Below are 25,842 nucleotides of genomic sequence, written 5' to 3'. Positions count from 1 at the left end.
CGAAAGATTTTGGCCAAAGCCTGTGGGAATTAGCATGAAGCTGTGGACAATGAGGGTAATGGACAGGGAATACTATTTATGTAGTGTGTAAGAAGTTAGGAATTTAGGTTGGATATGAAGCTTGCTCAGATAGCCAAAGTGGTTAATATGTCCACTCATGTAAAGTGTGAAATCTGAGTTTGAGTCCCAGTCTGGCACAAATTTTCATTTGCTGCCACTGAATTCATTTCAATTCCCACTTGTGGCTAATTTGCAATTTCAGTTTTGTCATGTATATATGACATGTGATTTAAAAAATATGGGAATTTTTTAATGATGTGGGTTTTATAATCTGATTTTCAATTTTTTTTATCTTGTTGGTGCACATGTTCCTGATATATGTTTGCATTTTCAGCTGTTTTGAATATTTAGTTTATTGTTGAAAGTTGAAGAGGTTACATGTGTTCTCGAGTGCTCGGTGAATTTTTACTTTTGAAAAAAATAGGTCAAAGAATTTGTATAAAATTTTGCTTGAAAAACGGATTAAAGTGCAGCACTGCATTCAAAAAGTTGACTGTGGCTTTTGACAAATCTAGAATGAGTGAGGCAAGAAGTTATGAGTCATGTAAATGTTTCAAAGACGGTCGAGAAAGTGGTGAAGATGATGACTGCCCTGGATGTCCTAGCACATCAATTACTGATGACAATGTGGAAGAAGTAAGGAAAATGGTTCTGGAAAATCGCCAGATCACCATCAGAGAGGTTGCTGATGATATTGGCATATCCTTTGGCTCATGCCAAGCAATATTTTTGGATGTTGTGGGGATGAAACATGTAGCAGCAAAGTTTGTTCCAAAATTGATGAATTTTGACCAAAAACATTGTAGAGACATCTCTCAGGAGTTGCTGAGTGATGTTGACGGTGACCAATAACTTCTTAAGAAGGTTATAACAGATGAAAAAACATGGGTATATGGGTACGGCATTGAAACTGAGGCTCAATTGTCCCAATGTAAACTGCCTGAAAAAGCAAGACAAAAAAAAAAAAAAATTCTGCATGTTTGATCACATGTGAAGATTCCTCTCACTATTTTCTTTGATTACAATGGGCTAGTAAATCATGAGTTTCTGCCTTATGGTCAATAAGAAATACTACCTAGAAGAAGCAATCCAAACAACACAACCAGAATTGTGGAAAAACCACGTGTGAAAATTGCATCACAATAATGCTCCCAGTCACACCTTAACACTTGTTCATGATTTTTTAGCAAAAAAACAAAACCTGTATTTTCGGACATGGCCCCTTGAGATTTCTCTCTGATCCCGAGCCTGAAGAGAACAATGAAAGGATGTTGTTTTACCACCACTGATGAGATAAAAACAGAATTGCTAAAGGAGCTGTACACCATAACAAAAAGTCAGTTCTAGAAGTGCTTCCAAGATTGGAAAAAAGCACTGGCGCAAGTGTATTATATCTGAGTGGGATTACTTTAAATGGGACAAACCTGATGTTGATGAATAAATAAAGATTCATTAAAAAAAAATTACTGTTACCTTTTGATTATGGCTGTGGGATCAGAAATATGTCTGAAAGAAAAGATACCACACACATAAATATATGTGCCGTGATGACAATTAATGATCATTCATTTCAGATACATCCTCTGTCTGACCTCCTTTGGGAAATAGCATGAGGCTGCAAGCATTGAGGGTAATGGACAGGAAATACTACATATGTAGTGTGCGACAAGTTGGGAATTTGGTTGTGGCATTAAGCGTGCTTCAAAAATGAAAGTGGTTTAGATGACAACATGCTTAAAGCAGGATATCTGTATTCAAGACCTGGTCTCGCACAAATTTTCACTTATCACCACTGAATTTATTTCAAAACCCAACTGTGGCTAGTGTCAGAATTTCAGTTTTGCCAAATATTTACTTTGTTTTTACTGCATATTCTTGTTGCTGATATGTGCTTGACTGTTTCTTATTGCAGAAAGGCCAGAGAGTGTTTGCAGAGTTGCAGGACAGGAATGGTGGCTATGCAGAGTACGTCGCTTGTCCAGAAGATAATGTTTTTCCACTGGCACACAGACTGACCTTTGCACAAGGAGCTGGTCTTTACATTCCATATGTCACAGCCTACAGGGGACTGGTAACAAAGTACATATATTTCAAAATCCTCTTGGTTTATAAGGAAACTGATGCATACGTGGGAAGTGCCTTATAATTTCTTAAAAGTGTCTTATTATTACAATGATGGACTGTCTTGGAGGTGGTTTCAAATGTCTGGGGTTGCTTTTGATCTGCTGGCATAATAATGTTTGCAGTGCATGTTTGTCACCACAAATACACTATAGTTTTAATATTATTGTTATTGTAAAAGATTCTTGGATTTTGGGGGGGGGGGGGGGGATTGGGAGATGCCATGCAGCACCAATTAAACAGCCTGTAATTCCAAATGCTTTATTGTGGCACCCCACTAGCTCAGGTCAGGAAGTGGCAGTTTGACAGATCACACCATCAGCTGGGTAGGGCCTGTGATGGACTGCTACTGTCAGGAGTGGTCACAACTCTGGGCGGTCTCAGCTAGCTGCGTCTACATATGTTGTGGCATGGAGCCATGCTGCACTGTCCGGAAGTGGCAGCCTGTTGTATAATGGCAGTGACCCACTGCACCCGAGTCAATGGCCAGCGAGCTGCTTCCTCAAACCAGTGCTGGCCTGTTGAGACAGTGGTTCCAGATCTCATGGTCTCAGGGTGACTGGGCTGAAGAAGCAGTTGAGCGGTGGTCCACATACAGCATTCCAGATGGCAGCTGAGTGATAAAGTCCTGTGGTGATAGCGCTGCAATGCTAACCAAACTGTATTTAGTCTCATAAAATGTCTAGGTATTTACACTCTTTTGAGCAGTGCTTGTTTGGGCTTTTCTGGGGAACAAAATTTGTGACTGGACTGAGGATTTGTATCAAATGAAGATGTACAATGTTATCTTGTACGGAAACACATTGTCAGAAATAGAAATAACTTCAGGCATGTCCCAGGGAAGTGCATTGGACCCCTCGCTGTTCATGTTGTATATTAATTGCCTGCCATACAATATAACTAGTAACCTCTGAAATTTTACAGATAATGCAGTTATCTAAAGTGAGTTACTTTTTAAGAAAAGTTGCATGGATTTTCAATCAGAACTTGATAAGATTTCAAAGTGGTGCAAAGTTTGGCAACTCACTTTAAATGTTCACAAATATAAAATTGTATACTTCATTAAAAACATACTATTCCATGACTAAAATATCAGTAAATCATAATTGGAATCAATCAGCTTTGAATGCTGGGAAAATGAAATGTCTGATTGAAATGTCTGCAAATTAGATCAGTTACAAAATAGTTACACAACACACCCTAGAATATTGCTCACAAGGGAACCTCCCCATCGCACCCCCCTCAGATTTAGTTGTAAGTTGGCACAGCAGATAGGCCTTGTAAAACTGAACAATCGAGAAAACAGGAAGAAGTTGTGTGGAACTATGAAAAAAATAGCAAAATATACAAACTGAGTAGTCCATGTGCAAGATAGGCAACATCAAGGAGAACGTGAGGTCACGAGAGTCGTGGTTAGCGTGAGCAGGTGCGGAATAAGAGGTCCTTGGTTCAAGTCTTCCCTCGTGTGAAGAGTTTATTTTTTTTATTTTCAGACAATTATTATCTGTCCGTTCGTCCGATGCGAGGTGACTGCACCGTAGCATGAGGATGCTACACCTAAACAAACATCGAAACACACGACGTCAGTCGACAACAGCGCACGGAAGAGAGAGTATTCTGGCTAACGAGGCTCCCTGGCTGGCAGTTGACTGTTCACTACTTTGGACAGGAGTGCATTAAATACATGAGATGTATTCCGTGGGCAATATGAATCCAGCAAATATAGCTCGCGACTTCAATAACAAGATCAATGAATATTTTCCGAACTGTAAGTATGCGGTGCGGTCGCAAAACAGACACTAAACTTATTACAGTGAACAGAGATGTCAATGAATGAAAGGACAGATCATAACTTTGCGAAAATAAAGGAAGAAAAATTTTCACACGAGGGAAGACTTGAACCAAGGACCTCTCACTCCGCAGTCGCTCACGCTAACCACGGGACCACGGCTCTCCTACACTCATATTACCCTTGATGTTGCCTATCTTGCACATGGACTACTCAGTTTGTATATTTTCCTTATTTTTTTTCATAGTTCCACACAACTTCTTCCTGTTTTCTCAAATGATTTGTGTTCAGTTTTTCAAGGCCTATCCACTGTGCCGACTTATAACTAAATCTGAGAGGGGTGCAATGGGGAGGTTCCCTTGTCAGGTGTGTAGGACTCACATCAGATATAACTAACACGGTACAACTGAAATGGTAGTTTTATAATCTCTTGGTGCAGGCAATGCATGACATAGACCTCAGTTCAGTGACGTAGGTGTTGGTCGACCACCAGCACTCTGAAGCTGATGTGTTTACCAAAGTACTGACACTTAGACCATTGTAATTTAGCAGGTAGGTTAGTGAAATAATTTTAAATAAAAAACTGGATAGGTAAACCTCAAGTGATTAATAATTTTGCCAAAACTAAATAATAATTGTTTAAATCCAAAAAATAATATGTTTGCAAATGGTGACCTTACACTGTTCCAGATTTAGATGAAAACAGAGATGAATAATACCTGTAATTGATGTAGTGCAGTAGAGCAATAATGTATACAAAAAAACTGTGTGCAGAGTTCATTTAATAGCTCATTAGTAACAAAATTCATAAATAAACATTCAGAGTCTGACAGCACTGCTTCTCACTATTAATCACAGTATAAAACTAAAGCGCATTATCCTAAATAATCACTATTCACATACAAGTCACACTTTTAGCTGCAAGAACTCAACCAGTGAAACCACCGTTATGTATTCTAAGTCAGTGTTAAAGTTAAGTTTGAGCCAGTGCTTATCCAGAACTATTCTAAGTCCAACAAAAAATTTAAGTATGAGCTTGCACTCTGCAAAATTATTCCAAGTCCAATGATCGGCACACAGACAAAGTTAAGGTATTATACTAATGCAACTGCTTTACTGCCCCGACTATCCTGACTGCCACCAGACAAATCCAATGACACAATACTGTTTGCAAAAGATGAAAGCCTCCCTTGTCAAAAATCTGTAAGCCATTGACCGAAGACCGCTTGTGCACTGCTGCTTGCCCTTAAATATTTTCGTTGATGTCACACACTACTGAATATATGTTAAATATTGAAACACTGACCACCATTCAAAATTAAGGCTGCTTGCATATATAAGCGTAATGCTAGGATAATCGTACAATTATTATGATCATTTTGTGACCTTTTGTTACAAAAATTATACTGTATTATTTAAGTTACCGCCAAAATTCCTAAGCCTGCTTACATCAGGTTTATAATGTGAAACAGTTTCATTAAATTACAATATTGCCAGCTTGTAGAAGGTGCATCCTTCTGCCCTTCTAGATACATGTTCATTCAAACAAATATTTTACTATTTGCTATTGACTCTTCCATAACAATTTAATGTAATTTTTATGTATGGCCATTTATACAAATAATCATTTAAAGTATTTCTAACAGCTGACTGTAGATGGTCCTTACCTGGGATGATTAGGTGAGGAACTAGGTAACTCATGCTGCCTTTATACTGTGTGTAGCTTGTGGAGAATGTACAGCTGTGGTGTATCTGCATATCTATGTTTTATTAAATCATCTGTAACTTTTGATATACAAGCAGGATTTGAAGTGTAGCCTATCATTTGATATTTCATATAAGGCCCAATGGCATTTAATCATTACTATTTTATATTGTCCAGTGCAATATTCATAATTAAAAACAGTTGTAACTCTTAAACACTTGCTATAGAATCATGGTTAAATTTGCAATGACCTCATCTCATTGGTGCAATGTTTTTTGGTGTATTTTGTCAAATTGAGTCATTCTTGAGGTCTGTAATGAGGTTTCTGTGAAAATGCAGTATCCATCTTACATTTTGTTCACTGTAGCTGCCATCGTATTTCTACAAGTGCCTCACTCATGCCTGCATCTATCTGCCATGGAAAATCCCACACCCACCAGCCATTCTCCTTACGTGGAGCCAGCCTTGCCCAGCCACACACTATCAGTTAACCTCCCTTCTGCCAGCTCACACTGTGCAAGTGAACTACTTGTAATGTCACAAGGGGATACTGAATATGTACAAAGATGTGCAGCATGAAAGGTCACAGGTTTGTTTACTCCTGGGAGCACTGTAAAGGAGATGCGGAAGGAGACAATGTTAAGGAGTTGCTGAAAACCCTGCATTGACAGATATTTGACACTAGATGCCATTTATCCTTAGAAAGTGTACTTACAGTGTTTCAAGAAGCAGCTTTAAGTGAATAATCTAGAGATATGCTACTGCTTCCTAGATATTGCCCTGCAGGAACTACAAAGATAAGATTACATTAAATGTGCACAAAGGCAATTAAGCAATCATTCTTCCTGTCCTCCATATACAAATGAAATTGAGAGAAGCCCTAGTAAGTGGTACAAGGGGAAGTAAGCTTCTGCCATGGGTGGAATGGGAGAGGGGAGAAATCATGCAGGGAAAAGGGAGGAGGGGAAAGGTAAAAGAGTGGACTGTTTGACATTGCTGTATCCAAAATAATAATTTCAATGTCAGTAGAATAAGGTATTGTGTGGTTTGTAATGTATAGCCCCGCAACTCATGTCAGTGATGGTGACAGAATGTTGAATTACAAAATTAAAAATCCATTTAGATACTTATCTTGATGTAAGTAAACATTGGCCCTGGTCTTTGCAACAAACTGGACATACATATATTTAACTTCAGTTTATTTGATAAATGTGAAATGCAGAAACATACAGTCTCTTTGACAAATCAGTCCCCAAATAATGGGCGCCTGTGGCCTCTTCACATTTGCATCTATATTTTTGTAGCAGAGATAAGTTTTTGTTATTACAATTTTAATCACAATTAACTTAACTACTTTCCAATAATTTTATAGATTTATCACATTATTAGTTGTTTAAAGTTTTCTATTGCCTTAAAAAAACACTGTTAGAAAATGGTGTTTATACTGCTAAAATTAGATTCTGTGTATATGTCTGAATCAACAATTTTATTTTAGATTTTACTTCACTAATAACTGGCTTCAAAAATAATCCACACATTTTCTTAATTGGATAAAGTATTCTTTTGGGAATGCAGGAGGACGCCATAGGTTATCTTCAATCAGAAAGATTCCCAAAATTAGTAATAAAATGATATGTATTAAATATGAACAAGTACTCAACTTAAATGATGCTTCTACTTGTAAAATTTCCTGTACAGTTAGACATTTGAATTCATTTCAAGTCCTCTAAAATGTTAAAGTCCTGCCATTGTGTCTCTGAGAGATGCCTACACAGAGTCCAGAGATGGCCTACAGTGTGTATGGAGCTTAAGCTTGGAGACGATGGGCAAACACTGCAGCTTGTAGACTGTACACACCTTGGCGCACTGAAGACAATCATGCTCCGTACCTCAGTGCTCCATTATTTAATGAGGCAATGATCAGTTGCTGTCCACACATGTGATGGCCACAGGTTGGCAGCTGCAGCTCCTGGTGGACCTCAGTATAGTTTGTACTGCCAACCGATACAGCTGCTGCACTACGAATGTTACAAGAGTGGCTTATTGATTGTGGTGTGGTACTCTCTGAAGCCGTGAGTACCATCGCCACATCTCTCCCTCCCCAAATTGATGCACCGTCATTGGAGACCTATGTTGAGGGGGGGAAGAAGCACTGCTGCCGGGCATAGATGAGTGGCAGAACTGTGCCGGACAGCACCCACCAGCCGACACCCCGGCATCTGTCTCGCAAGCATGAGGAAACATTCACCAGGAAATCATTTCGCAGGGTGCATGCTCAGAGGAGGTTTTTAGGGGCACCAGGAGGCGAGGCATCCCTGTGGTTCTTGAAGGTACTTGATGACAGAGATGGTGTCAGAACTTCCAGGTCCATGGGGGCCAGGTCGTCTGGTGACAGTGAGTCCACATTCATGTGGGCTGGCAGTGGGGAAGATGGCACCACTGCCAAAGGCTGCTTGAAGGTGGCACCATGGAGATGTGTTAGGTCAGAGGAGACACCACAAAGCCAGAGGGAGGCCCTGTGGCCCAAAGGCCATGATGGCAGTTGGCCAGAAGCTGTGGAAGAAAGTCTTGAAGCAGAATCACCATAATCATCATAAGAGCGGGGCTTCAGTTGGTTCTGGTGCCAACAACAGATGTGACCAGAAGCTGATGTAATGTTGTAATGTGTCCGACCATGAACAGCAATGACAGTGCCTGTCTCTTGAGCATTTTGCTGATTTTATATGTGGAAGTACACTTTGTCAGACACAGTGAAGTTTGTGTGAAACTGCTGAGGAGGTGGCACAGTTTGGGGATGCAATAAGCTCAAAATAGTACCATGAGGATGGTCATGTAAGAGCTCTACGGGGGGCTTGCTATTAGAAACTAGAGAGTGATAAGAACAGGGAAACAAGAGGAGAGCGTTCACTCTGGAATGTTCTTGGTGGAGCTTCATCATCTGTGTCTTAAAAGTTCTTACAAAGTGTTTGATTTCCCCATTGCTTTGTGGTGAAAAAGGTGCCATAGTCAAGTGCTTGATTCCATTGAGGGAACAAAACTGGCAAAATTCTGCAGAAACAAATTGAATTCCATTGTCAGAAACAATCACTTTTGGTAATTGTTCTAAACAGAAAGTAGTCTCCAATGCATGAATGGTGTTCATTGATGTTGTAGCATGCATAGGGATGCAAAATGGAAATCTACTGTAGGCGTTCACTACAATCAGCCATCTCATATTCCAGAATGGTCCACAAAAGTCAATATGAATACATTCCCACAGAACACAAGGACGAGGCCAACTGAAATACTGTTGCAAGGCGCTGCAGAATTCTCAGAATATGTGAGACAGTGTGCAGTGATGGTTCAATCTGCTTATTGAGTTCAAATCAAATACAATGTCAATGAGTGAGCTGTTTGGTTTTGATCGGACCCCAATGTCTGATGTGGAGCTGGTATAAAACAGAAGCTTGACATTCCAGAGGAACTAGGACTTGGGTATGTCTGGTTAGGTGAGTGACACAGAATAACACCTTGCTGTATTGACAAGCCTGACATTGCGAACAGTAACCGTGAACGACAGGATCTGTGATCTCCAGTCTGTTAGTTGGCTATCCATGTTGATTGAATTGAAAAAGTCATTTTAATAGTGGATCACATGTAGTGGCTGCTGAAGCAATGATTCACACATCGATCGTGAAGGTTTGCAATGTTTGAAGTTCAGATTGATCCAGTTGGCAGCAAGAATTTTCCAATGAATCAAAAACTGTGTCTTCACTCAGTCAGATGTGAAGCATTTGCGTCTTTAGAGGTGGGCCTTTAGACAATATCATAATTACAGTTGGAAAGAATCAATGCCCAATATTGAAGTTTCTGAGCTGTTCAATCCAGAATATTCTTGGATGGATGAAACAAAGAAGTCAATGGCTTGTGGTCAGTGATTAAAGTAGATGCTGGTGAAATTTAGAGACACCAAAGATCATGGACAGAGCCTCCTCCTCTATCTGGCTGTAATAGGTAATTCGGAGGAGCCCATTTATGTGAGAACACTGCCACTATCCCGACATTAGAAGCATCCGTTGCAAGGAGAAGTGGCTTCTCCGGATCAAAAGGCATGAGGCAAGGGTCACCGAGAAGTGCATCCTTAAGTTTTTGAAAAGCTCATTGATGTTTCCTTGCCCACTGAAAAGGAACATGCTTCCACCAAAGACGATGAAGTAGAGTGGCAATTTGAGCCGCATTGGGATGAATTTAATGTAATAAGCAACTTCCCCACAACAGTCTGTAGTTCAGACACATTCTTCAGCATTAGTAGCTGACAAATAATGTCCAAATGCTTTTGAGCTGGGTGTATTCCTGATTTATCGGTCATATGGCCCAAATATTCTAACTCAGGAACATAACATACACATTTGTCATGATTACATTTAGGACCAGCTGAAGCTGAAACAGTAAAAACATTTCTGAGGTTGTTCAAGTGATCCTTGGGCAATACTCCTGAAACCAAAAAGTCATTCATATATGTGGCACAACATGGAACATTACACAGCAGTTGTTCTAAGTACTTTTGAAATAATGCAGGAGCAGAAGAGCTACCAAACAGTAAATGTTGAAAACAAAAGAGGCCAATGTGAGTATTGATCACTATGAACTGTTCGGTTTCTTGACCCAGTGGTATCCAGAGGTAGGCATCCTTTAGATAAAAATTTGAGAAAGATGTGCCAGATTGAAGTTTGGCTATGAGATATTCAGGATGGGGCAGAGGAAAAGTGTCAACTATGTTCTGGGTGTTTACAGTAGACTTGAAATCCACAGAAATTCTAATGTCTCCTGAGTTTTGGTTACTACAATGAGAAGTGATGCCTACTGACGTGCTGTAACAGGCTGCAAAGCACAAATGCTTCGCAAGCAACTTAGTTCTGTTGCAAATTTTTCACAACCGCATGAGTGACAGGGAGCACCCTACAAAACTTTGGACGTACACCTGGGCAGAGAGTAATATGTGCAGCATAATCTTTTGTGCACCCCAGAGAGCCATCAAATAAAATTTGAAATTCATCACACAAGGCATTAACATCAGTAAAAAATATGTGAGAAGCCAGGTGCAGCACACTGATCTGTATTTTCAGTCCAAAGAGATCAAAAGCATCCAAACCAAAGATGTTCTGGCTTGAAACTGCATTAAGGACACTAAATGGCACTTATCTTGTGGTGTTCTTGTAAGTAGCATTTAAGACACATATTCATAAAATGATAAGGTTAGCACCACCATAAGTTGTTTGACATGTATTTGAAAGAAGCAGTAGACTGCCAAGCCATCTGTAAGTATTTCACTTTAATAATGTAAGAGGTGCACCTGTGTCTAGTTGGAACAGCACATTGTGCTGACCAATCTTCAGAGAAATGAACAACTTATTTGAACTTCTAGTAGCCTTTGATCAATTCTGGACAGGTTTTGCTGTATTAGCAGTAGCAGTGTGAATTGTGTTTCAATCATCTCATGACGTACATTCGCAGTCCATTTGGTTTGCGTATAGGAGAAATGTCAAAAATTTATAATACAGTTACAATGATTTCTACATTAATAAACAATAGTACTACAATAAATAATAAGACTATAAGAATATTTTTTGGAATGTGTAATACATTGTACCCAGCTCAAATTTCCAGTTTGTCCTGCATGAATTCATCTGCTGAGTAATAACACTTCAGTGTCAGTAAGTACCTCATATAGCTTTCTTTTAAGTGAACCTAAATTCATCTGCAGCAACTTGTTCCCTTTTAATTTATTACAGATGGGTGTGGAGCATGTGAATGGACAAAATGGTTTCCCTCATATAATTCATGTCTGGTGTACAAAAACATAATAATCTCATATATGTATAAGAATGGCAGAGTTAATATTTTAAGTTTTCTAAATAATGGTTGACATGGTTCTTTGTGGCAGATGCAGGTGCAAATTTACAGTATCTGTGTCGACTTGAAGTTTTGGTGGCATTAATAATATTTATATCCAGGCATTCTACTTGCACCTGCATGCTGAAGGCTTTTGCGAATGTAACTTTTGAGAGCAGATTTGCTGTATATGACCAGGTTTGGCACAGAAAAAACGTACAGCATCTTTATGAGGACAAAGTTTGCTTTAGGACAAAGCATTGTGGGCATGATTTTAATTTGTTTCCAGTAGATGCATGTAATGACTATTTGTGCTTGTGCAAGCATGTTTCTTGTTTACGAGAACACTGTGCTTATGCTGGCTGCAGGGCTGTGGCTGGCCACACTTGCTGTAATCTGTTTGCTGTTGCAGTTTGTCAACAGAAGCAATTGCAGGAAATGGCATGTCAGTGTTTGCTGAATCACAAGTGTTCCATGGTTTGAGAATTTGCACAATATCTGACAGGGTTGGATTCCAGTACTGAAATATTGTAGAATGGATTCTTTCATCAGGCATGTCCTGAGTAATTGTGTCATGGAGCATTTCATCAGCAAATGATTTTCCACATGAATGATCAAATTTGAAACTTCTAGTAAGATCACGTAGCTCAGTACGCTGTTCCTTGTAGGTTTGCTGTGGTCGTTTGGTATATCGAAAGAATTTGAATTGAGGGACAGCAACATGAATTTTGCTGTCATAGTAATCTGTCAGAGATGTAATAATCTGCTCAAAAGTGCGCTTGCCAACCCAGCTTAGAAAAAATGATCGATGATACTCACCTTTGACACTGTAGGCCGCAAAGTGCTGCTGTATTTACTGAACGTAGATTTTCCAGTCTTCTACCTTCTCATCACATCATCACAACTACGAAAAGGTGGCACAGTGATTTTATTGCTTTGTTCCTCTTGTCTAAGCAGCAGTGTTGGAAGAGCAGCCATGAGCTGAATCATCCGTTGTGACTGAGACAAAAATAATTCCGTAAGTTCATGTGGTATCATGGTAAATAATGAATGACATAAATGTGTATGATAAATAAGGAATACTGTTAAATTAAGTTCTGCTGTCTGCCATTCTGATAAAGCAAATTGCCCACATCCACAGTAAATTATTATGCGTAAGCAGTACACCTTCCCCCATGAACCATGGACCTTGCCGTTGGTGGGGAGGCTTGCGTGCCTCAGCGATACAGATGGCCTACCGTAGGTGCAACCACAACGGAGGGGTATCTGTTGAGAGGCCAGACAAACATGTGGTTCCTGAAGAGGGGCAGCAGCCTTTTCAGTAGTTGCAGGGGCAACAGTCTGGATGATTGACTGATCTGGCCTTGTAACATTAACCAAAACGGCCTTGCTGTGCTGGTACTGCGAACGGCTGAAAGCAAGGGGAAACTACAACCGTAATTTTTCCCGAGGACATGCAGCTTTACTGTATGATTAAATGATGATGGCGTCCTCTTGGGTAAAATATTCCGGAGGTAAAATAGTCCCCCATTCGGATCTCCGGGCGGGGACTACTCAAGAGGACGTCGTTATCAGGAGAAAGAAAACTGGCATTCTACGGATCGGAGCGTGGAATGTCAGATCCCTTAATCGGGCAGGTCGGTTAGAAAATTTAAAAAGGGAAATGGATAGGTTAAAGTTAGATATAGTGGGAATTAGTGAAGTTCGGTGGCAGGAGGAACAAGACTTTTGGTCAGGTGATTACAGGGTTATAAATACAAAATCAAATACAGGTAATGCAGGAGTAGGTTTAATAATGAATAAAAAAATAGGAGTGCGGGTTAGCTACTACAAACAGCATAGTGAACGCATTATTGTGGCCAAGATAGACACAAAGCCCATGCCTACTACAGTAGTACAAGTTTATATGCCAACTAGCTCTGCAGATGATGAAGAAATTGATGAAATGTATGACGAGATAAAAGAAATTATTCAGGTAGTGAAGGGAGACGAAAATTTAATAGTCATGGGTGACTGGAATTCGTCAGTAGGAAAAGGGAGAGAAGGAAACATAGTAGGTGAATATGGATTGGGGGGAAGAAATGAAAGAGGAAGCCGCCTTGTAGAATTTTGCACAGAGCATAACTTAATCATAGCTAACACTTGGTTCAAGAATCATAAAAGAAGGTTGTATACCTGGAAGAATCCTGGAGATACTAATAGGTATCAGATAGATTATATAATGGTAAGACAGAGATTTAGGAACCAGGTTTTAAATTGTAAGACATTTCCAGGGGCAGATGTGGATTCTGACCACAATCTATTGGTTATGAACTGCAGATTGAAACTGAAGAAACTGCAAAAAGGTGGGAATTTAAGGAGATGGGACTTGGATAAACTGAAAGAACCAGAGGTTGTAGAGAGTTACAGGGAGAGCATAAGGGAACAATTGACAGGAATGGGGGAAAGAAATACAGTAGAAGAAGAATGGGTAGCTCTGAGGGATGAAGTACTGAAGGCAGCAGAGGATCAAGTAGGTAAAAAGACGAGGGCTAATAGAAATCCTTGGGTAACAGAAGAAATATTGAATTTAATTGATGAAAGGAGAAAATATAAAAATGCAATAAATGAAGCAGGCAAAAGGGAATACAAACGTCTCAAAAATGAGATCGACAGAAAGTGCAAAATGGCTAAGCAGGGATGGCTAGAGGACAAATGTAAGGATGTAGAGGCTTGTCTCACTAGGGGTAAGATAGATACTGCCTACAGGAAAATTAAAGAGACCTTTGGAGAGAAGAGAACCATTTTTATGAATATCAAGAGCTCAGATGGCAACCCAGTTCTAAGCAAAGAAGGGAAGGCAGAAAGGTGGAAGGAGTATATAGAGGGTTTATACAAGGGCGATGTACTTGAGGACAATATTATGGAAATGGAAGAGGATGTAGATGAAGATGAAATGGGAGATACGATACTGCGTGACGAGTTTGACAGAGCACTGAAAGACCTGAGTCGAAACAAGGCCCCGGGAGTAGACAACATTCCATTAGAACTACTGATGGCGTTGGGAGAGCCAGTCATGACAAAACTGTACCATCTGGTGAGCAAGATGTATGAGACAGGCGAAATACCCACAGACTTCAAGAAGAATATAATAATTCCAATACCAAAGAAAGCAGGTGTTGACAGATGTGAAAATTACCGAACTATCAGTTTAATAAGTCACAGCTGCAAAATACTAACGCGAATTCTTTATAGACGAATGGAAAAACTGGTAGAAGCGGACCTCGGGGAAGATCAGTTTGGATTCCGTAGAAATGTTGGAACACGTGAGGCAATACTAACCTTACGACTTATCTTAGAAGAAAGATTAAGAAAAGGCAAACCTACGTTTCTAGCATTTGTAGACTTAGAGAAAGCTTTTGACAACGTTAACTGGAATACTCTCTTTCAAATTCTGAAGGTGGCAGGGGTAAAATACAGGGAGCGAAAGGCTATTTACAATTTGTACAGAAACCAGATGGCAGTTATAAGAGTCGAGGGGCATGAAAGGGAAGCAGTGGTTGGGAAAGGAGTGAGACAGGGTTGTAGCCTCTCCCCGATGTTATTCAATCTGTATATTGAGCAAGCAGTAAAGGAAACAAAAGAAAAATTCGGAGTAGGTATTAAAATTCATGGAGAAGAAGTAAAAACTTTGAGGTTCGCCGATGACATTATAATTCTGTCAGAGACAGCAAAGGACTTGGTAGAGCAGTTGAACGGAATGGACAGTGTCTTGAAAGGAGGATATAAGATGAACATCAACAAAAGCAAAACGAGGATAATGGAATGTAGTCAAATTAAATCGGGTGATGCTGAGGGGATTAGATTAGGAAATGAGACACTTAAAGTAGTAAAGGAGTTTTGCTATTTAGGGAGTAAAATAACTGATGATGGTCGAAGTAGAGAGGATATAAAATGTAGACTGGCAATGGCAAGGAAATCGTTTCTGAAGAAGAGAAATTTGTTAACATCGAGTATAGATTTAAGTGTCAGGAAGTCATTTCTGAAAGTATTTGTATGGAGTGTAGCCATGTATGGAAGTGAAACATGGACGATAACCAGTTTGGACAAGAAGAAAATAGAAGCTTTCGAAATGTGGTGCTACAGAAGAATGCTGAAGATAAGGTGGGTAGATCACGTAACTAATGAGGAGGTATTGAATAGGATTGGGGAGAAGAGAAGTTTGTGGCACAACTTGACTAGAAGAAGGGATCGGTTGGTAGGACATGTTTTGAGGCATCAAGGGATCACAAATTTAGCATTGGAGGGCAGCGTGGAGGGTAAAAATCGTAGAGGGAGACCAAGAGATCAATACACTAAGCAGATTCAGAAGGATGTAGGTTGCAGTAGGTACTGGGAGATGAAGAAGCTTGCACAGGATAGAGTAGCATGGAGAGCTGCATCAAACCAGTCTCAGGACTGAAGACCACAACAAGCAGTACACTTTTTGTTTTTTCCGCTATCTGCTGGTCACTGTAGAGAAAATGGTATATCATACAGAAATTGCCAACTGTGCCATTTTGTTGGGAATGCAAGAGGGTGGCATAGGTTATCTTCAACTAGAACGATTCTCAAAATTAGTAATAAAATGGTATTTATTAAATATGAAGATACTGATAAACTTAAATGATACTCCTGCTTGTAAAATGTCCAGCACAATTAGACATTTGAAATTATTACAAGTCCTCTAAAATATTGAAGTCCTGTCACTGTGCTTCTGAGTGGTGCCTACATAGAGTCCAGAGTTGGCCTATGATGCGTACGGAGCCTAAGTCTTGGAGACGATGTATGAACACTGCATCTTGTAGACTCGACAGTAATTGGAGACTGTACATGACTCGGCACACTGAAGAGAACCGTGTCCCATAGCTCAAGGCTCTGGTATTTAATAAGGCACCGACCAATCACCATCCGCATGTGTGATGCACATGGACTGGCAGCTGCAGCCACTGACGAACCTCGGTATAGTTCGTACTGCCAACACATATGGCTGCTGCGCTATAAGTGTTACAACTGCGGCTTATCAGTTGTGGTGCGGTACTCTCAGCAGTTGTGAGTACCATCCCCACATATTCAATCAAGTAATAATCCCTTCATAAATATTTTGAACATTTACATTCTGCTGAACACTGAAGTATCTGGTACCTTTGTATTTTTACCTTCTTATATCATTAACTTGTTCTTGAAGAAGAATTTCAAAATAAAACAAACACCTCCTACTTACATCAAAAAATGTTATCTCATTACCCAACAGCACATTAAAATATGAAATTAACGAAAAGACAACTTTTGATCATGAAATATCTAGCAATTGTGTACTTCACTATTCGAAGGTGTCAAACAGTTCAATAATGCCTAGCTGAGTCAGTTATTTTCAACTGCTACTGGGATATAGAACAGAGAAAGGGAGAGAATTTGGAAAAGGGATCAAGAGTGAAAAAGGGCGTAGGGGGAAGATCGAGGTCAGGAGGTTTTTGGAAGCAAAGGATGTTTTACATGTACTGCAAGCCCACCCACACTGATTTATACTTGCAGGCGTCCAGCTACCAACATCCCCCACAAAAAAATGAGTAACTCTAGAATTGTGGTTCACAGTGCCAAAGTAATGTGTGCCTACAGGATGTGCATCTTCATATTTTTGAAGTGCAATGATTGTTCCATAAAATTTTGGGCATGCAGCCGGGTCATATGGTTCACTCTGAAGATGGCTGGATGGTATACAGCCAAAATATCAGAAAACGAAGTGAAACTTAGGCAGCCCGAAATTTTACTGGACAGCCTACAGGATGCCAACGACCCATATACAAGAAGACGGATGATCACAGTGTCAGATTAAGAGGAGATCTGGAAGGATGTTGAGCACATCAGAGAAAAAAAATACAAAATATGTATCTCCAAAGAACTGATATGTTGATGTTCCATCCAGTGATCCTAATTGCAATGGTCCTGAAGGAGATAGAAACATTTAAAAAATTTATACTTTTTTTCATTCACACATTTAAAAAAAATCTTACCCCAGACCTTTAAATGTATACGTATTATTGTAGTCAAGTATTGTCTAAACAAAAATAATTTTGGCGGAAAAGAAGAAATTTCTGTAGTAAATATGCATACAGCTTACATATCATGTCTTCAGTGAGCTGCATACTGGAAAAAAAAGACAGTAAAAACTGTTACGTTATTCATTTGTGTGTTATGTTGTTTCTTTATACAGGTTTCTTGCTATTGTTTATTTCACTTTGAAAATAGTAGTAAATCCCAACAGACTTATGATAACAAAACTGAAACATTTTCCATCTATCTTACCTTAATTCTTCATTAAAGCCTGCGTTCTTTTAGTAAAAAAGCTCACACAGAACTCACCACGTAGAAGCACTGTCCACAACTTCAACACCAAAATAGAAATGACTAAAACGTAGAATACACTAGACTCAGAAAATGTCAAAACAGCTTTAAATACATTGACATGACACTGTAAATTTACCGCTCTTTGTGGGAGACTTGCCCTATAAGGAAACTGAAAGACATTTGCAAAACTTGTTAATTGGCAAATATATGTATGAAATAGAAGAATTTTAGTAGGTATATCAGAGGGCATAATGTGGAAGTACTTGAAGTTTTTTTTAATTAATTGATGTACACATTAAATGTATATATACTGTCTGACAAAACAAGTGAAGCACCCAGAAGAGAAGGAGGAAACAAAATGAAACTTCACTGGTCAAGTGGGAATGTGACAATATTTCAGTGATCGAGGGAAATTTACAAAGAACTTAGCGGTTCAAGCCCATTTATCAGTATGACATTGCACTCCTTCTGGCCCAGGTGGATGCAGTGATTCAATTGGGAATGGCATCATAAAGCCATTATGTTATTCCCTGAGGCAAAATGGCTCACAACTTTTGTAACTGGTCCTTAATACTAGGGTGCTTTGAAAAGTTCTCGGAATGGAATAGAAAGAAAGTACTTACATCACTGAAAATTTTTTTATTTTTCGATGTAGTCTCCCTGTAGATTAATGCATTTGGTCCAACAATGTTGCAGTGCTTTGACCTCATCTCGAAAATGAGTTTCCTCCAGGCCTGCAAAATAGTTATCAACACCAGCTATCAATTCTTCGTTTGAAGTGAATACTTCGTCCACCAAGAAAAATTTTCAGTTTTGGGAAGAGATGGAAGTCTGACGGAGCCATATCAGGTGAATAAGGCAGGTGTGGCACCAATTCATACCTTAGTTCGTGTAATTTTGCCGTGGCAATGGCACATGTGTGTGGGCGTGCATTGCCCTGATGGAAGGTGACTTTCTTCCTTGCTAAACCTGGCCTTTTTTCACATATCTTGTGTTGCAATTTGTCCAGGTAGTTAGCATAGTATTCTCCAGTAATTGTTTGCCCAGTAGGGAGATAATCTACAAACAGAATCACCTTCGCATCTCAGAAGACTGATGCCATTACCTGCCACTACCTTTCCTGCCAAAGGAATTGTCTTTGCTTTCTTTGGTGGTGGAGAATCATATGTTTCCACGGCTTTGACTGTTGTTTTGTTTCTGGCATATGGTAGCACACCTAAGTTTCATCTGTGGCGCAAAAAATCTTTTTCGTTTCTCCTAAAATGCGCCAAACATTCTTCTGATATGTCCATTCTCATGCATGTTTGATCCGGTGTCAAGAGTTCTGGCACCCATCTTTCAGATAATTTTTTCATTTCTAATTCTTCAGTTCAAATGTGTTATAGCCTTTCAGATGACATCTGACAAGCATGAGCAATTTCATGCACTTTCAATCGGCAATCCTCCATGACCATTTTTTTACCATTGCAATGATTTCTGGAGTAATGACACAGCTTGGCCAACCACTGCGCGGATCGTCACCTAAGCTCTCCCGACCAAATTTAAATTCATTTGTCCACTTGGCAACAGTTGAATATGAAGGAGCAGAGTCCCCCAGTGTATTCTGGAAATTGGCATGAATGTCCTTTGCTTTCATACCTTTCTTCACGAGGTACTTAATCACTGCTCGAATCTTGATTTTTTTCTATCTTCGCAAATCACTATGCGGGAACAACAACAGAGTCATGTCATCACCACAGCTCTCTTCCAAGAGCACTGACATGGCACATGTTTACAGGCAACAGTCCAATGAACTTCATGTGAACAACGCATTGCCCTAGTGCTGACCTCTTGTGGTGATTCTGAGAACTTTTCAAACCACCCTCGTATCACAGATACAGGCACCGGGATGAAGTTGATGTCCAAACTGGTCACACACATGTTGCATCAGGGACACATCTGGGGATCTTGGTGGCCATGGCAGTGCCTCGTCATCATGCTGACAGTTCTTAGACATTTGTACCATCAATGGAAGCATTATCCTATTGAAAAATGGCACCACAATACTGTCATATGAGAGGTGGCATGTGAGGATACAGGAGGACTGTGATGTACTGTTGTGCCACCAGTGTTCCCGTGACCACTACCAGTCGTGAACTGAATTCATACCGATAGCACCAATAGTGGTGCTGATGTGCCTCTCCATAACATTGGAAGAATGGGATCTCTTCCCAGGTCATCGTCATACTCATTGACAATGGTCATCCAGGGTAGTGCAGAACTGCAATTCATTGCTGTACACAACTTTCTGTATTGTGTTAATGGCTGCCTATGCACAGGGTGGCAGTTCCCTAGTCTGGCTGCTATTAATCTGTGACCCATAACGTGGGCTGACACACAAAGTTGCAGCGGTCCATTATTTGTTCTCATATGGCAGTTGCAGATGTGAAGGGGCTACAATATACTTGGTGCACAAAACAGGCAATTCTCCCTTGTGGTGATCAAGTGCGGTTGAAAAGAAATTGATGACCACTACGCCTGCCCTTACATTCCTGCACAGTCCAACATTGGGCCACTGGCCTCACAAATCTGGATATCACATGATTCGACCAGATAATCAAATTAGTACCCACAACAAGGCCCTTTTCAAAGTTTGTCAGGTGCTGATAATGCTGCCCCAAACAAGTACACCGCACCTCCACCTCTTTCACAGTGATCATTCAACATTTGAAGCTGTTCTTGCCCCATATATACCCTGCCTGGCCTGATCACAATGCTAAACACAAACATCGCCAATGCAATATGGGGCTGTGAAATGTGAGCTACCTGAAAACCCTTATTCTGCTTTCAGTGCCTCACTGAAGAAAGTTCATAGATTTGCTGTAAAATTAAGGTTACAGAAAACAGTCCAAAAGCATTCATCACACAACTTTTAATTAATGTGACCATTCCAAAATTTATTGTCACTACAGACAACACAATGACCAGTTCCAGTTCTCACATAATAAATTGTTCACCGGCAGGTACTTCCACAATTCCACAAAACAGTATGACAGTGGCAGAAATGGTGCCCTTTTGTATCTGAATTCTGAGAGATAGAAATTCATAGGTTGGTATCAAATTACACGGCTAGTGGACGCAGTTAGTTAGTTCCATGATGGTTAATAATAATGCACAGAAATGTAGATAGTTGTCGCCAAGCAGTTAACATAATAAAAGCAGATGGTAAGCTTGAAGTATTGCATTTTCGATATTTAGGCACAAACTCAACTTTTTCCACAGAGCTTTTACTAAGATACAACTGAAGATTTTGGGGTGGGGTTGCGTTATAAAGACTGAGGTATGAACATTTCAGTATTTTGGGAACTACGTAATGGTTTGAAAAACTTATAGATTAGATTTTAGAATTGGACTGAGCTTTATGTTTGAGTAATAATTTGGTTTACAAAATATGTTGTCTGTTAATAAAATGTAGAAGTTCATGCAAATATTTTGTATTTCCGTTTCAATGAGAGCTGTTTAATGACAAATAAAGAAATTCCAGTGTTCTCTGCTCCAGTACATGGTGATATCATTTGTAAATACACTGCACACAAAAAAGTGTGATATTTTTGAAGCCACATAATCATCTCCCTCTGCAATGCGTAAGTTCGAAATTTGGCTCAAAGGTGCCTACAACCTTCCTCCATAATGGTGCAAAAGCATGGTGCCCTGCAACACCACTCTTAGATTCAACAATGGTTCAAACGGCAAGGTGTTGACACTTGAAAAAAGGGCCACAGCTCAGAAGTTCATATGAGGTGTAAGGTGGGTTAATGATGTCACATTGGCAAAAACATCACCAGAATACTGTCCAGTGCCATTATGGAGATGTCACACTACGGAAAGGGCATCACAACCCCCTCTTACCCACATTTCACCCCTTCTTTTGACACCTCTGGTGATGGAGGTCAGAAGCATGACACATGCTTTTGACATCACACAGTTTTGTTATGGGTGGCTGAGGAAAACATTCCAGACACGTGACATGAGAAGCACTTAAGGGGTGGCATAAAGGGCATCAGCGAACCCAAGCCTTCCCTTGGGGCATTGATTCCCACACATATCATGGTCGAAAATGGCAGTTCACAGTGTGATGAGCAACAGGAAGACATTCTTGACAACATTCGACACTACTGTCACCCTTTAGGTGATTCAACCCTGCTGTAAGGACATTATTGGGTTGCAACCCCATTGCACATTATCTTACTCCTGTGGAGTGGAGTGTGATGACAACGTTTGCTCTGATATATAAGATGGAACTACTTGGGACTGTTCAAAACCATTCGATGAAATTTGACTGTGATCTGAAGCAGTGAAGAAGGTTTATGCTTGCTGATCCATCCTGATTGCAACCTCCTGTAGTGTGATCATGGAGCTGTGCAACATTGACATGTGTATAAACAAAAAAGCAAAAAGTCCCTCTAAGACTCTTCAGTTTAGCAAAACCTTGGATGCCATATTAAAAATGTACCTGTCAGAGACTTCAGTGCTCATTGAGCTGATTGGTTCCTCACAGCTGCTTTAGCAACTGAGGGTAGGCAACCCCTTCAACACTCCTTAGATGGGGTTCGCCTCCCCTTAGGCACTAGAACAGTCACAAGGTACCACTCAGCTCACTCGGTGTCAAGCTCTCCGACAACTACATTTTTAAGGAAGGGGTACACCCTGAGGGCTTTCTTCATCAATTGTGAGCAGTGACATGTCTGAAATGTTTTCCCCAGCCACCCCTAAGAAAACTGTGCGATTTCAACGTTAGGTGTCACAGTTCCAACCTCCATCACAGAGGCATCAAAACAAGGGGTGAAATGTTGGTAAGAGGGGGTGTGACGACCTTCCGTGATGTGACACATCCACAATGGAATTGGGAAAAATTTTGGTGAAATGTGGTGCCAATGTGATATAATTAACCCACCTTACAACTCTCATGAATGGTCTGAGTTGTGGTCCTTTTTTCACACATGTTGACACCTTGCTGTTTGAAGTGTTTCCAAGTCTGAGGGTGATATCGTAGGGAACCATGCTTTTGCACCATTACAGAGGAAGATTGTAGGCACCTTTGAACCAAATTTCAAACTTATGTCTCACAGTTGGAGACAATTACTAAGGTTCGAAAAAGTAATACTATTTTTCTTATCAGCGTGGAATATTGGTGCCGCTTTGCAAGTAGTTGTTCTCTGAAATTTATTATTAATCTTGATCCCATCAAAAAGAAAAAAATACCAAAGAAAAAAATTTTTGCCACAGGTGTAAAGCAAAAGCTGGGCAGCTGTTGTTGGTGCATGGGGCCAGTGGTGCTGTGGGTGTGGCAGCTGTGCAGCTGGCAAAATCTCTCGGTGAGTGGCAGATGCATCTAAGCTGCTAAGCTAAGAGCAATCTTTGTTTCTGGAATTCTGGATGCAGAGTAATACTTTATTGCCCAGTGGTTACAGTTATGTAGTTACTTATTTGAAGACGAGGAAAGATCTTCATGGACTGAGAGGGGGGGAGGTGGACATAAAAGAGAGTTGGTGTTTGGTAGCAGATTTGGAAGAAAAAACAAAAAAGGAAAGAAAAGAAAGGGGGGTTTCACATTGCTACTTTACTATTTTACTTCCTAGCACCACTCACTGACTCTCCTCTTTGAAATGCTTGCCTATCTTTCTAATTCAATCACCCTAAAAGTTCTGTATTGCCTAATAAATACTCTTCCTTTCCAGTACTGGTGACCATTTTTGCATTAAGGTTCTGACATACTTTTATTCTCACATCAGTCACTCAGAAACTGATATGATATTGAAAATGTAAATTTAAAATTCATTAATATTCTTCTTACAGGAAAATAACTTCACATGCTGAAGTTTAGGCAGAATAATTTGGCTACATGGCATCTACCTGAAAGTTGCCTAAAATGAAGTGACACAAGCATGCCAGTTTTTTTCTGCACTCCTTTCCCAGTTCTCTACTGTGAAAAATGCACTTACAAAATGAAGTTTGAGGAGAAGCTCTCATCATAAAAAAACATACACCCACACTCAAATTATTATAAATCACTGTTAAGTGTATGGCAGAGCGTTCTTCCATTTGTTAGAATTATTTCTTTCTGTTCTAATCACCCATGGTGCATGAGAACAATGACTGCTTAAATATTTCTGTGCATTATGTAATTAGTCAAACCTTTTATTTGTGGTTTCTGTGGGAGTGATACATGATGGGTTGTTACACATTGTAGATATTTTTTTAAATTAACATTTATTCCTGATATTTTTCATCATAGTTTATGTCTATCTTTAAGTGTCTGCCAATTCAGGTTATTCAGCATTTCGCTGATACTCTTCCATGAGTCAAACAAACCTGTGACCGTTTGTGCTGTCCATCTTTGTATATGTTCAGTATCCCCTATTAGTCCTTTTTGGTATGGGTTCCACACATTTAAGCAACATTTCAGTATGTATTGTGTGAATTTTTCGTAATCACTCTCCTTTGTTGTCTAACTGCAATTTCCCAGTATCTAACTAATTGACCAAACTCTGCCACCTGCTGTACCCACTACTGAGGCTATGCGATCATTTCACTTCATATCCACACAAATTATTATATAAAAGTATTTGTATAAGTTCACTAATTCCAGATATGACTCACGGATGTTATAGTCCAGGTATGCTATCGTTTTGCTTTTTGGGAAGTGCACAATTTTACATTTCTGAACAATTAAAGAAAGTTGCCAATCTTTGCACCACTTTGAAATTTTATCAAGATCTAACAGGCTATTTGTGCAGTTGTTTTCAGATAGTATTTTATTATGGGTAACTGCACATCTGCAATAAGTCTGAAGTTGATATTAATAAATGTCTGTCAGATCATTAGTATACAACATGAACTGAAAGAGCCTTAGCACAGCTTTCTGGGCTGTGTGTGAAGTTATTTGTGTATCTAGTAATGACTCTTTCTTGGAGAAAAATGCTGCTACCTCCCGACCAAGAAATCCTTAATCCAGTCACAAATTTCATTTGATATCTTATTTGATCAAACATCCATTAATAAGTGTTGCTGTGGCACTGAATCAAATGGTTTTTGGAAGTCATGAAGTATTGCGTCTACCTGATTACCTCAATCCATGCCTTTCGGAATGTCATGTGATAAAAGTGTGAGTTGGGTTCTACTGACCAATGCTTTTAGAAGCCATAAACACAAGAGAAGTGATGATTAATGAGAATATAAACATACGCAATCTGCCATGTTATTGCCAACAAAATGGATATGATATCACGAGATAAAAATTAAAATAAAATACTATGTCTAATGGAAACAAAATTTAAATAAAGTCTACAATTCATTCAAAATAGGATACCGTCACTGTCAATATATATAGTAACACATTGAGCATATCAGTACAGGTGCAGAATTGGGTGTAGTGGAAGTCATAAAGGCTGTTGGGGAAGATTTGAATCATCATCCTGTGATCCTTTCATCAATTATTCAGTGATGGGAATTGTCTTCCTTCACAATTGTCTGTGCTTTGCAACCAATTTCAGCAATTATCTCTGCTCCTTATGTTGCCTACATTGTAGATGTGCCTAAATTTGAGCATGTGTCACTGGTACCTGAAATTACATGCACTGCTGGCCACTCTCAATAGCTTTGCACCACTGGAATTGTGACATCTCACTAAGTCTAGTTTGCTTTCTTTTGTCTCTTCCCTTCAACAAAAATTTTAGAGCCAGTTCCATGGATTTGATATGTTTCCTTTCCTCACTTTTCTTGCATTGTATAACTTTCTTAGAGCCATCTGCAACACTTGATAAAAGTGTTAACCGAAAATATTAGTTATTTTTCTGATACAGGTGGATCTTGTTTTTTCTTCAGTTTCCAAATATTTAATAGTGTAGTCAAGAGACACTGCTTTATCCATTTCTTCTCCAAATACAAAATT

At 39.6% G+C, this 25,842-nt stretch overlaps 1 protein-coding gene across 1 annotated transcript in view; it reads left to right on the top strand.

The window, feature by feature from the left end:
* Window positions 1–25,842, top strand: part of LOC124794772 (quinone oxidoreductase-like) — an 85,669-nt gene that overhangs the window by 17,991 nt on the left and 41,836 nt on the right. Inside the window, exons 2-3 of the mRNA XM_047258398.1 lie at window positions 1,973–2,139; window positions 23,178–23,266. Of these exons, the coding sequence (XP_047114354.1) occupies window positions 1,973–2,139; window positions 23,178–23,266 (256 nt within the window). The remainder of the gene's footprint in view (window positions 1–1,972; window positions 2,140–23,177; window positions 23,267–25,842) is intronic.

The sequence above is a fragment of the Schistocerca piceifrons genome, chromosome 4 (genome assembly GCF_021461385.2).
Source record: "Schistocerca piceifrons isolate TAMUIC-IGC-003096 chromosome 4, iqSchPice1.1, whole genome shotgun sequence".
NCBI lineage: Eukaryota > Metazoa > Arthropoda > Insecta > Orthoptera > Acrididae > Schistocerca > Schistocerca piceifrons.
This window is presented reverse-complemented; position numbering and strand designations above follow the sequence as displayed.